Here is a 13,292-nt window from a genome sequence, read left to right on the forward strand (position 1 = left end):
GAAGTCCGTATGCTGCTGACAGTAGAAAACTAGATTGTATCCATCCAAGTGGCGGCAATACCAAAGATTTGCTTGGTTATTTTAAACAAATGTGGAGCTTGAGAACAGCTCAAAAAGCATCTCAACAATGTGATTTTTTTTTTAACATCATTCCTGAGCATTTTCTTAATGCACAATATCCAGTTCTGATCTGCTTCCTTGGGCCCATCTGCAGCAGGTCTTTACTGCCTGCAAAATGGCCTTCTGTGCTGCATCAGCTACTCAAGTGGATTTGGGATGAAAGAAACACAATGCTGCTTAAAAACTACCTTACAGAGTGGAAAGATAGAAGTGTAATGTCCTTTTTCATTTTCACTACTTTGTTTATGAAAGACTTAGTCACTGTTTAAATATTTAATGTCACCCGCTATTCTACTGTATTTAGACTGGGTCCCTCCAACCAAATGGATTTTTTGTTACAATTCATAGGATTCCACTTTATCCATCCAGCCTGAATGTTGTTGGAACTGCTAGGGGTTCACGGATTGCTGGAAAAAATCTTGAGCATAGTGTAATGCATGTGCAAGTGACACATAGCGAGGAAGGCATGGTCCCTGCACGGGGATCCAGGAGGGAGGGCAAAATGGCACAGAAAAACAACAATAAACATTAGAACTTGCCCTGCTTGGCCAGTGATATTTTTAACTCTTGCTCATCTAAGGGCTGTTTTATACAGCTTACATGCTATCTAAAAAGAATTGCTGAGACCTTTGTGAGAGGTCTTTCTGTCCTCTGTTATAAAGCAGTTGAGATTAACCTTCTGTAGCAGTGGAAGACTGCAATTGGAAACAGACCTGTTCAGTAACCAAAATCCCCCCCCCCTTTTTTTTGTGGGGGGTGGGGGTGTATGTTTTGCGTTCTTCTTTCTAGCTTAGGAAACCTCATTGATCCCCAGTGTCATTTCGGCAGCTGGATTAGTTCCACAGGGTTTCAGCTCAGTCAATCGGCATTTTAGAGTCTCAGTGAAACTCTGCTGACAGCCACAAAATGTATGTCTCTGTCTCTGCAAACCACGATGTCATTCAGCCCAGTACTTGGCCAGTGTTGGATTGCTTGTTTCCTTCATTGTTTGTGCAACTTTTCCATTATAACTTCTGTCAGTGGTGAGGTCAGATGGCAATGATGACTTTCTTGGCGTAACTTCTTTTTCCCCTCATATCCTTAGAAAAAATAATCCCATAGTAGCACTTAATTCAGTTTCAGAATTGCCTTATTTGTCCTATTGGCTTGATGACTTGCACTCCTCATTCAGCTACTGTGACCACAGCCCTGCGAATGCCACAGGGTAAGCAATCTGAGCACTCAGACACTGACATAAAGTACGCTGAGTACATGTTGAATTAATGCCAATTTGGAAATCTGCAAAAATGATGTGAACTGAAATTGTTTCAGATTTGTAAATAGTTGCACCTTAGTTATGATGCGTTTTTAAAAATGTCAGACCTTAATACGAAAACGTAATTCATGAAATCATAGAAAACTAGGGTTCTGGAGCAGGCTGTGCAGCAGCTTTGAAGGCACTTGTTCAAATGTCAAAAGACTGGAAAAATCTGTTCTTACATCATACTCACAGAATTTCCTACTTGAAAACAGTGACATAATTCTAGAAGTTTGTCTTGTCTTTTTCCAACACACTGTGAGAGAGACTTGGCTGGCAAAACCACCGAAGAGCTCATGAAATATTTACAAACAGATCCCTTTATTGCAGCGAGGAAAAACTTTTGATGCATGTAAGAAAACTGGAATAACACTCAGCTGTAATGTTGTATGTGTTTCTTGCAGTATTGCTGCCAGCTTGGCAGAGAGAATCAATCGTGTTTTGTATGAAGCTATATTAAATTTAGGAAGGGTACCCTCACCCTTCATGTCTTGTCCTGAAGAATGCTCAATACCAGATTAAATCCTCAAAGAAGCAGATGGTGGTGTTGATGCCAGTGCCATGGTAGCTTCACTCTTGCTGCTTGCACAAGAACCAGAATGTGGAGGAACTTTCCAAGTTACCACTCACTTTTCATTCCACTGACACAAGAACTTCTAAAAGTATATTGCTCCCATTCCCTCCTGCTTATTTCATGTGATACCACTGATTATCCAGCGCTGTGTGCCCAAACAGTATTTTCTTGAATGTCCAAGCCCCCTTTAGGTGCAGAAGACTGTAGTCTATCACTTTTCTTTGAAAATGGTGACATGTTGATCAAAAATCACAGAAAAGAACAAGCTGACAGTAGCTTTTTTCTTCTGTTAGAGGTGAGATTAGGAAGGAGTTTGAGTGGGTGGGAAGATGGAACTGCATTGATAATGGAACAAAACTCCAGTCTGATTGGGGGGGGACGACAACGGACAGACAGACACCCACCATCCCTCAGCAAACAGCATCTAGGGTACAAATACTCATTGCCAATTAATTTTATTATGAAGTACTGCCAGAAAGTTATCTGTTGGCATTGAACTTCTTCATGCAAAGGGCAAGGACCACTCTGACCAGAATCGCTCTTGATTTTCAGACTGTCTTGCCTGTACCTTTTTCAGGCCCTTTAGCCCATGCCCCCCACCCTATTACTAAGAGAATCAAATCAGCCTGTCTATTCTTCAGACATGCTCCATGTTGGGTCTGGAAGAAATCAAAAAGATGTACTTTGTATCTTGTCATTGATTCCCTTTTACCTTTATGGATAATGCAGCTCCTGCATGCAGAAATGGTTATCACCAATATACTTGCCTTTTTGATCTGCTCTGTCACAATGAATCTTTCTGTAAGACAATGGCAAGAATGGCTTTTGAAATAAATCCGCAAGGGCTGAAGCCTCAGGCTTCAAATCACAGATCTGAGAAAGATCTGTATGTGTGTTTTCCAGCTGTTACTAAAACAACTTTTAACAAGATTGGACTGGATAACTGATGGCCTTGCACCAAAACACGGCCTTGTGAAAAACAAATGGCAACTCTAAGATTTTTTTTTATGCTCTTTGCTTATTTGTACACCCAGAGTTTGATCATTCTCCTCTTCAATGCTTGTGTTTTATGATTGCCATATATATGCAGTTGGGTTTCTGAGAGATGTTCAAAGCGTTTGTTTATGGAAGGTTTAACACTTTCTGCAATGTATTAAAGGGTCAGGACTAAATTAACCTAAGGCAGCCAAAAAAAAAAAAAGAGAAAAAAAAGGTCTACTTCAATGGGATTTTGCTTGGTCTGGTTGTTGTTTTGTTTCTGTATGTGTTTTTGCTTCAGTTGCATTGCATCTTCAGGAGATGCTTCAGTGAGAGCTGAAAAGACGGGAGGTGCACATGCTTAGCATTTAGCATGGCTTCCTAACAGGCACAGACAGCTAGAAGGGGCTTCTGTTTGAGGTGTGAGCTATTTAAGTTTTCTTGTAACAACTTATGCATTTCTTTCTGAGAGGAAAAATTCTGGATGAGTATGCATCAATTGCACCAATTTTTTTTTAAATGGATGAAAATGTCAAGTGAGGTATCAGAGCCCTTTTTTGTAGGGGAAGCGTCTTTGCAATGGGAGCAAGCAGAGATCACAAACACTCTTCCAGCTGTTACCAGCAGATGATATAACAATGACAGTAGGGAAGAGAGAAGCACTTTTGTTTTGAGTTTCCAAATAGTATTTCAAGATAGTAAACAAATTTTTAAAAATAAATACAAAACAAACAAAAGAGCAACTTTCCCTCAGCCCTAAATCTGTGGAAACATCAGGGAGAACTTTGCCCTAGCTGTAAGGTGACTGTGTAAAGCTTGACTTTTCTACATCCATCTTTTGTATAATAAAATTCATGGTACATACAACTCTTCACAAAGCAGCTATCCTATTTTTCTTGCTCCTGCATCATTTATGATTGTATGCTACAGGCTGGTTGATTACAAACACACACACACACACCCCTTTATGTGTAGCAGATGTTACTGGTAGCAAGAAGTTATTATAAAGTAATTCTTTTTCTTATATGCTCCCGGCAAATGATGATGCTTTTTGTGTAAAGGACTGATAAAACTTGCTCTTCTTAACAGGCAGAATGAGGTTCAGTGTCAATTTTAATTACCATAGATTCATGCAAATCTATGTATGAATTTAAATCCTTTTTCTTTTCCATGTTGAACTAAATGCAGTCCTAGGGGCCTTTCAAGTATCTTAATACTTTAATCACTACAGCAGTGGCTACTTCCTGATTATTTTTGTCGATTAATAAAAGCCAAAGAGGAAGGGGGGGTTGGGAAATGGCAAGGGAGAATATGTGGAAAATGATCTCAACCCTCACCTAACTCATTACAGCAGGGTAAGTGCTGGATTCAGAGTACACTTGTATTTGAATTGGGCTGGGAGAGATGGCATGGACAGGGCCAGAAGCTGGGAAACAGCAGCAGATAGCAGAAGTATTGCTGTGGAGTATTGAAAGGAAATTAAGAGAACTGAGACTTTTGCCAGCACTTCATCTCTTCTAAAGGCACTGACTTTAACAGGGTATTTTCTTCTTTGCTTGCCTGAAATCACAAAGCAGTGTTTTACGAGTTAGAAGTGATGTTTTCACAAGGCCTAGAGTAAGGTCCAACTACCTCTGCTCTGCACCACAACAGATGGGGGTGTCAGCATGGGTGCTCAGGGTCAGCCATGCTCAGCTTTAAATGCCTTGGCTGGAACGCAAAGCCTATCAGCTTTCAGACCCTATCAATCTTCGTGAATCAGCCTTCAGCTTACTTGCATCTGAAAGGCTTGAATTGGCAGTAAAGCATATACAATTATACAATCAATCCATGGATTATTACTAGTGTTGTTGGCATATGCTAATTATATCCCGGGTAATCATACTAAAAAACTTGTGGAGCAGTTTTGAAAAACCATGTATATATTTAGTAAAAGTCAGGTATAATGACTTTGCATTCAGTTCCTGGCACTGTAGCCACCCCTTTCTGTTATATTTATAGATTAAAAACATTCGGTGAAGGTAATTGCTCAGGACAAGCACTGTAAATAAGAGGCTAATCCTAAACTGGTCTATGTTCTCACTGTGCAATGTGAGCAGGAGATCACGGTGATCTCCGCTCCGTTTCACTCTGGGGCAGGTGTGCATTGCTAGGCAAAGGCCAGACCTTTGCTTCAGCATTGAAACTGGAATGCTTGCATGCCTCAGTACACCTAAGTATGCAAGCGGGATCCCACGGATGAATAAAAGACCCTGTGGCCAAACTGAAAGGGAGATAAATAAATAAATCTTTTCAGTAGCACTAGTACCACTGAGATGGGATGTAGTTTTTAGGGCCTGAATCTGCCGTTGCCAAAGGCATTTCCCTCAGTACTGATTGATTAGCTGACCTTGGGTTAAAAAAAATAATTCAGACTGTAAGAATTTTAAATCTGTTTTTGAAACAGTTTAACTCACCTGTGATAATATCCCTTCAGGGATGGAGATTACTGTTTATAATGCTGTTCCTGAATATTTCCTGGAATAATTTCTGAAAATAATCCTATGACAGCCTAACTGAAACAATCAGCTTTGCAAGCAGGAAATCACCAGTTATTGTGCAAAGTGAAACTGTCACAGCTGCCCATCGCCCACCCACTATGTACAGGCTCACTGTTCCTGGGGCTAAGCTGAGCCCCACGCACTTACTACATTGGTTCAAACCCATCGCTCTTCTAAGGAGGAATATTAAATGTCCCTCATGTTATATGTCATGATGGAGTGCAGCTGTCACCGCTGCATCACAACTAGGGATTTTCTTCCCACCCTGCAGTCAGAAATGCATTTTAAATAAATGACAACGCGTTTGCGTTCTTTTTATTTATTTCAACACTGATTTAAGAGCCTAAATGCAAGTTCTTCCCTTTTATTTCTGCAAGTAGCACTGCAATCATAACTTACAAAAATGTTTAAAATACAAAATGTACATGAAATTACAATACAAGGCTCTGTAAACATCTAGAACTTAATCTTTATTGTCCCATATTTTTAAATATAAAACTTCAATTTGAATGATTTCCGAACCTCAAGGAATGACATCCATTCTGAGTATCAAAAATAGAGTTTCAAAGCTTTGTATCAGAACAAAACAGTCATGTTCTTTTCATTCTTTGGTTAAAAAGGATGGCAGTTCCACTGACAACATGAAAGTTTCACTACAGAAATTGAGATTGCTAGTTTATGTTAATCTCAGAAATAAAACTCCCTCCCTCCCTCATGGATTAATTTATTGTCCCATAAGCTTTTGTTTTCAATGTTGATCTTTTCTGACCTTCCTTATAGAAAAGCTACCTCATCATTAAGGCTTTCCTTCAGGACAATCTAAATTAGTAAAAGTTTTGGAAGAGGTCTCAGGAAGAAGAAAGGACTTAAGGGCCAGAAAGTGGATGCCAACAAAATATCAACAGTTGCCGGGTTCTGCTGTTTAATTAAATTTGCATAGTCCAATAGAGATTGTGTGCTTTTTATATCACTAAAATTATACAAGATTAACAGTCTTTACCTACGTTATCACACAAGCTAAAATAAAATTAAGACCCTTGTATTGAAGCTTTTACAAGGCAAATACAAAACTGCTTTAGTATCCAAAGCTATATATTTTTTTAATTTCATTTTTAAATAGGAAAGCATCTCTATGTCTACAGGCATCAAGGTATTTAAAGGCATCAGAAAATTTAGTGCATAGCAACTCTGGATTGTTTGGGCTCCTATATTTTAGGTACAGTATGAATTCCAGCTACTTACTTGGAGAACTTGCAAGGAGAGTCTGTACCAGTAGGATAAAGGAGCATAAATCCCATACAGTATGAAAAGCTTTTAAGTTAGAATTTTCCTACAAACGATGCTTAATGCAAAAGACCCAATAAATGGATGAAAACTGGAACATGCCTTGCCACCAGCACACAGTCTGAAGACAATTACATAGCTTACAGTGTTGTTTTTTTTTTTTTTTTTTAAATGTTGAAAACATAAGTAGATGCATTTCTGAGCATGTCAACCCTTCTCTAGGATTTTTAATGTAAATGAGTAGAGGACAGAGTAAAGCACCATCGCTGAGGGACAGTTGTAATACCACACTTTTCAGATTACAGCCATGCCAATCTTTTACTTCAAATCTAAAGATTTGCACCATTGAACAATACATTCACAAAAAGGATGCTTAGATTCCCAGCACGTACACAGTGTCCTTGCGTTGTTTGAAATAACTATGGAGTGTTGAGATCGTAGCTTCAGGCTGCACTCTTAAAAGGAAGCAATTGATAAAGAGTTTAATTTCACCTGCTTAATGTATGGACTTTGAAAAAGTACGTGATTCAGCTGTTACAAAGATGCAGTTGTAACTACTTTAATGGTAGAGCTGGGGTGCTGACTTAAATTTAGGAGTACTGGTTTGCCTGCAAAAGGCTGAATGTAAAGTCTTCCCCTGTGATTGTCTGCCAAAATGCAACATCAGGAATCTGAATTTACTCTTAGAGGTATTATAATTCAGTAATGAAGTCCACTTTAAGACTTACATTTTACTGTAATTTTAAGAGCCTAGAATAATTTTCTACAGGACAGAGGCACGTCCTCCATGTGTGTTTAGCTGTTAACATGTCCATAATTGTCTGAACGTTTCAGTGCAACTACGCTTTCAGTATTTCAAAATTGAGTGTATTCTCTTTTCATGGCTTACCCAAATAAGGAACTAAAACTAACATCTTAAATGTACTGAACCTCAGACACTTCTCATCTTATTTGGCTGTGATTGTTGTACCCTGTATTTTCCATATCAGAAAGCTATGTAAACTACCATTTCTTGTGGGGGAGGGAAACATTTGTGACCTAAGCAGGCAGTTTCAGATCCTCTCCTAGGTTTCTAATCATAGAGGCCTGAGACTTTTAATAACCATGTAAACAGATTGCTTAAGATGTATCAGGTTATGTGGCCAAGGGAAATGCATCCTTTGAGCACAGCAGTTTGCTGCTGCCATGAATCTTGTGCATTTCTTTGGTAGCTTCTGCTTTACGCATTTACAATTAAATGTGGGCAAATTATACTACCTAATCGCTAATTCACATGAAATGCCTTTTTAGCAGGCTGAAGTTTATAAACGGTTTAAATTTAAGGAACTGTAATTGTCATCTCCGTAGGACTTCAAAGTGGCATGGTCAGGCATACAGCACATAAAAGATACAGATGTGATCAAATGATTTATTGCGTGGAAAACTTGAATGCCACTGAATTGGTGACTTCAAAACCATATTCTGCAGGGTTAATAGGAACACCTGGATCCTCAGCAAATACTAAAATTTCTCCTGTATCTAACATGGCTTTGATGTTGCTGTTCTTTAATCTAAAACCCTACTTCTCAAATTTGATTACAAATGTAACTTTCTAAGAAAAAGCTATTTCAAGAAGGAGCCTGTGCTAATAAAGTACAGGAAGATTATCCACAAAGTTATAAAAGTTAAATTTTTGGAATGTCATTTCTATCCCAACACTTTCATGATGGAATGGTCTTTTTGCAGCCTATCAAGTAACATTTTAAGTTTATAAACAAGTGCAGATCTATATTTGGCTTTGCTTCCTACGAATCTAAGAAAGAAAACACTACAGCATTTGTATACACAATGGCTTCCATGGCATTGGTTTCAGATGACAGGTATGATCTGCCACTGGAAGATCATATTAAAAAATAATAATAATAAAATTAAACAATATAAGCTTAAAGGCTTTCCAAAATGACCAAAAGGTGTTAACAAATCATCAGTTACAAACTATACTATCTCTAAGGGAAAGCAGCACACTGAAGATGTGTATTAAATCTTTTTCCACATTCAGTACTGTGAATATTATAAGAGCAAACTAACATCTCCACACATTTGAAGCACTTACAATATAAAAGTATTCTATTTAAATGCAAAAAGCAAAGCTTGTTTGTAACGTTAAAACAGTTTAAGTATCTGGTGTAGATTCCACATGTCCATTTTAAGAAGTCTCTTTACAGCATCTGAGGAACTATAAATGCTCTGTCTCTACATCAAAAACGTAACCCACTAAGAGGGCTTTGCAAGGATCCACTGTTCCAGTTCATAAAGGCCACAGAGTTGGAAGCACAGTAAGTCTAAAGAGGAAGAGGATGAAGAAGTATTCAGAGAGACTGTGAAGTTTTCATGGATGTTGAGTTGTAAGCTTATCTGTTACTGGATTCCGTCAGATATTCTCGTCTCCAGAGATCCAGGGCATGTACGTGGAGACTGGGTGGCCACCGTTGTTCCATGTGACACTGAGATCTGTGACATATCTCTTCCTATGATCTCATTTACTACAAAAAAAAAGAAAAGAGAAGTGGCTGTTTTTATGCTTTCCAAAATGCTGAACTCATCAATCCATCTCTTTTAAATCAAAATATTGCAGTGCTAAGCCTTGGTGCAGTTAAGTAGCAGAGGATGAATGAGAGAACTTCAGTAACAGTTAAACAAGAAGAAAAAGCCCTAGCTTCTCGTATTACACTCTGTACTTACCATAAACATGTCAGAAAATCTCTAAAACTTCTGAAGAAAATGAGCAAATGCATATTCATGAAAACAAGGTCACCATCAGCCACAGCATAGGTCAGTTCAGTACAAATTTCCCCACAGAAGTCTAAGATCAAAAGTGTTACAGGCAAAATAAATAACTCCAGGCCCTCTCAAGCTACTTACAGAACTTCCTCAGAACTTGGATTTGGGTTAATAGAATGTGTTTTGTTTTGTTTTTAAATACTACATACCTATTTAATTGGCCAGTCTTCTTAATCTTATTCAGTATTCTTATTCAGTATTCTTATGTTTCTAACACTTCAGTAACAAAATCTTCCTTAGTCATCAGTCAGCTTTTCTACAGTCAAGAATTAAGATCGACTAATATGCAGATCAATTCTGTGTGTGTGTGTCACAGTACGTGTGGAGTATCTCTTATTCAGCAAGATTTTGAATATGCCAAATGACAGTAGTAGAAGAAAAGCCCCTGTTGTGAATTTGTTTGGATGTTCTATAAGCATGCACAGAATGGGATCCTTTTGTTGAATAAGGACCACTCCTCGTGTAACTAAGAGACTGTTCTTTTGCTAGTAAATTGCTTTTATTAAAAAGCTTAACATATTGTGAATGCTCTGCAGTATGTAGAATGTGTACAAAATCCAGCTCCTGTAGACAGGCTCTGTCTGTGTGCTTTACGCAGGAAAGCTTTAAGAACACCTTATGTCATGTACCCATATGTAATCATGGAGGAGGTGTTTGTTATCTAACAGTCGATCAATGACAATGGTATTCTCTTGCATGAGTGCAAAGACAGTTTGTTTAAAAATACACACTATGGTAGCCCAAAGGTTAAAACAGTCCAGATGACCTATGTACTAACAAATTCCCTTGAGCACTGCAAGACTGCAATTTGCTAAGCTTAAAAAAAATTTTGTTCAAAGAACTTTAACTGGCTCTATGCCACTGAAAATTGTGTGACTGCAGGTAGAATGCTTTTCCAAATATTTTTTATTTTATCAAAATAATGCATAAGTAAACAGCTGTAAAAAAACAAGATACTTTTTTTTTTTCTTTTTTTTTTTTTTCCTAAGCAAAATTCAGATTTTTGCCTAAGTACTGTGCTCCCTCAGTTTCTGTCAGGGTACTCACTGGCTTGCTCTGTGGGACCCCTAACAATTATCTGCTGCATGCTGCTGAACAGGTTGCTTTGTGCAAATCCAGAACTGCAGCTATTCAGTACTATTAAAACTTTGATGAGTGGTACAATAAAAAGCAACATAGCTAAATCCTGTTTTTGTTTTGAAAGTATTAGACTCTTACTTCCTTTACGTTTTGATAGATTTTAGATATATATATCTGTAGTAGGCAACAGCACATCAAACTGGTCTATACTGTTCAACATTTTGTAGTTCCCATATGCAAAGGTGTTTACTAAGTGAATAGCACATTGCCATGTGGCATTACGTTTTCCTTAAATCCCATTGTATCATGAAAACAATAGCTGGTCATGTGATGTTTTATTTGCCAATGTTCTGCATAATTCATTAGGTAGAGTATTAAAGTTACAGGTTAGTTTGTAGTGTTTTTTTGTTTTGTTTTTAATCTCAGTGTGGTATCTCTGTTACACTTGGTATTTTGGTGTTACAGAACCTTTTTTTTTTGGCAACATTTTTAGCCTGTGACCAACAGAGATTTATCTGCAGGCAACAAATGGCCAGGGGAAGCACACTCCAGAAGTCTGTAGGTTGCTTTACGTTAAGTACAGATGACGGCAGAAATGCTTCAAAGAAAGTGCAGACTGCAGAAGTCAGCAGCCAAGATCAAAGTGCGCTAACCCACAGCACGGCAGCCTGGCTGCTGGGTTGGAGACATGGGGACAAGGCTGTTCCATGAGTCCTCTGATAATGTGCTTGTAAGGGGACAGCGGGGAGCCCCGATCCAGTGTAGGAAAACCCTACCATTGCAAAGAAGTCATGTTGAATCAGGCAGCCTTGAAGCCCTTTGGGGTAGCTCAGGAAGAGATGTACCACCCAGCTTTAAGGCAGCGATTAATGAGATGCCAGGATATATCAAAATTGGGATACATTTGGCTTTCTATGAAGGACAGCCTGTATTTACCGGCATTATCAAAATTAACTTCTCTGTCTGACAGTGCGATGGTAGAAATTAAGAAAGTTTAAAACGTAAATCGTGTAATTGGTAAGAAGAGTAAAAGACTGCAGAGAAATATATGAGACTGAATGTAAAAATCATAGGGTGCTTTCCCCTTTGTATTCATTTGTGATTGAGAAAATTAATATTAAAGACTAAATTAGAAATCCACAAGTTAGGATGTGAATGTGTGACCTTCCTCCATACAGGGTCAATATTACCATAGAACATTTACTGCTCTGTGATTAAAACTGAAGACTTAATTCAGGAACATAAACACAGATTTTCTGTAATGTTGGCTCATTCTTACATGACAAATTGGGAGAGGAAGTCTAGTTCAACAGTCTGAGACTGGCCAGAGCTCAGGGTATGCTGACAGGGCTTTATAACAGAAAGAAAACTTCTTTTCTATACTTGTGGCAAAATGCTTTATCTCACCTTTTCTATTTTCAACTATGGGCTGTAGGGGTCATGCTGTTCTTGAAATATGGCTAGAAAGATTTCATATACCTTTTACTTAACTGCAAAAGCTATTCAATCAGCAAACAGAAGCCGGGAAACCAAGATATATTATTCTTTTTAAATACACGCACATATTTTTTCATAAAATTTCCTTTCTTCCTTCAACGTAAGTTTACTGGGGAAGTCTGCAAAGCCTGCTCAGGATTGAGCAATACTGATCTTGGGTATGCTGTTAAGGTTCTATGGTATGGCAGGTTTATTCCTGTAGTGTAGCTTATAGTTCTGTTCCCTTTTTGAGGTGAGCCAATTTCCTGAGTCCTAAGATGGAAGGGAATAGGACTGTGACTCTTTCAACTTACTACTTGTTTTTTTTTTTTTTCTTTTTTTTTGAATTTCCATACTAAAACTCTTGCCGGTTTGGTATGTTTATGCCAGGTGATTTGACTACTAATCCCACACCCCAGACCTCTACTTCCAAAAGAATCAGAGATATTTTACATACAAATAATTAGAGATCTAGCCAGTATTTAGTACTTGGTACTGATGACCTAAACTTGTTTTTAGATGATCAATGTCAATTGCATGGGTAACATCAAAAGTGTTATCAGATGATTTATGTGCTAACAATTGAGGTTGCTTATCTTTTAATAATGACTAGATCAGATCAAAAATGAGAGCAGTGGCACACACTACAATCTGTGTAGAAATATGACAAGTTCTTCCACTACAAAAGCAGTAACTGCATTCTGAAAGCTTGACTGTCAAATATAGCGAGGATCAAAATGCAAAACAGGTATTTTAAATCAAGCTGTTAAATGGAAATTATTTTAATAACTTTCCAGGGTCTATTTCATTCACTTCTTTGGCAGTTATCCCAGACTTCAGAATTTTAGCTGTTACTTTATTTGCAATAATTTTATCCTTTTCTTTCCCACTATCTATACATAGTTTAAACTGGCTGGCAGATTTATACCGATAGTTAAAAATAGATGGTGCAGAACTGAATTTAGCATGGTGAGAAAAAACCTTCTGCTACAGACCGATTAGATTGGACCTGTAAATACTGGTAAGATTGTAATGTATTGCAAAGGTTCCCCACTTCCGGCTCCCTGTGCTGCATCTAAAAAGTTTGAAAGTCATCTGGAGCCTCAGCCCCCATAACCTTTAA

At 38.0% G+C, this 13,292-nt stretch overlaps 1 protein-coding gene across 3 annotated transcripts in view; it reads right to left on the bottom strand.

The window, feature by feature from the left end:
* Positions 1–5,817: 5,817 nt before the first annotated feature.
* Positions 5,818–13,292, bottom strand: part of NFATC3 (nuclear factor of activated T cells 3) — a 66,489-nt gene continuing 59,014 nt past the window's right edge. For all 3 annotated transcript variants that reach the window (XM_040570731.1, XM_040570730.1, XM_040570732.1), the window contains one exon: positions 5,818–9,315. In XM_040570731.1, coding sequence (XP_040426665.1) covers positions 9,191–9,315 — 125 coding nt within the window. In that variant the 3' untranslated portion in view covers positions 5,818–9,190. The remainder of the gene's footprint in view (positions 9,316–13,292) is intronic.

The sequence above is a fragment of the Cygnus olor genome, chromosome 12, assembly GCF_009769625.2.
Source record: "Cygnus olor isolate bCygOlo1 chromosome 12, bCygOlo1.pri.v2, whole genome shotgun sequence".
In the NCBI taxonomy this organism is placed as follows: domain Eukaryota; kingdom Metazoa; phylum Chordata; class Aves; order Anseriformes; family Anatidae; genus Cygnus; species Cygnus olor.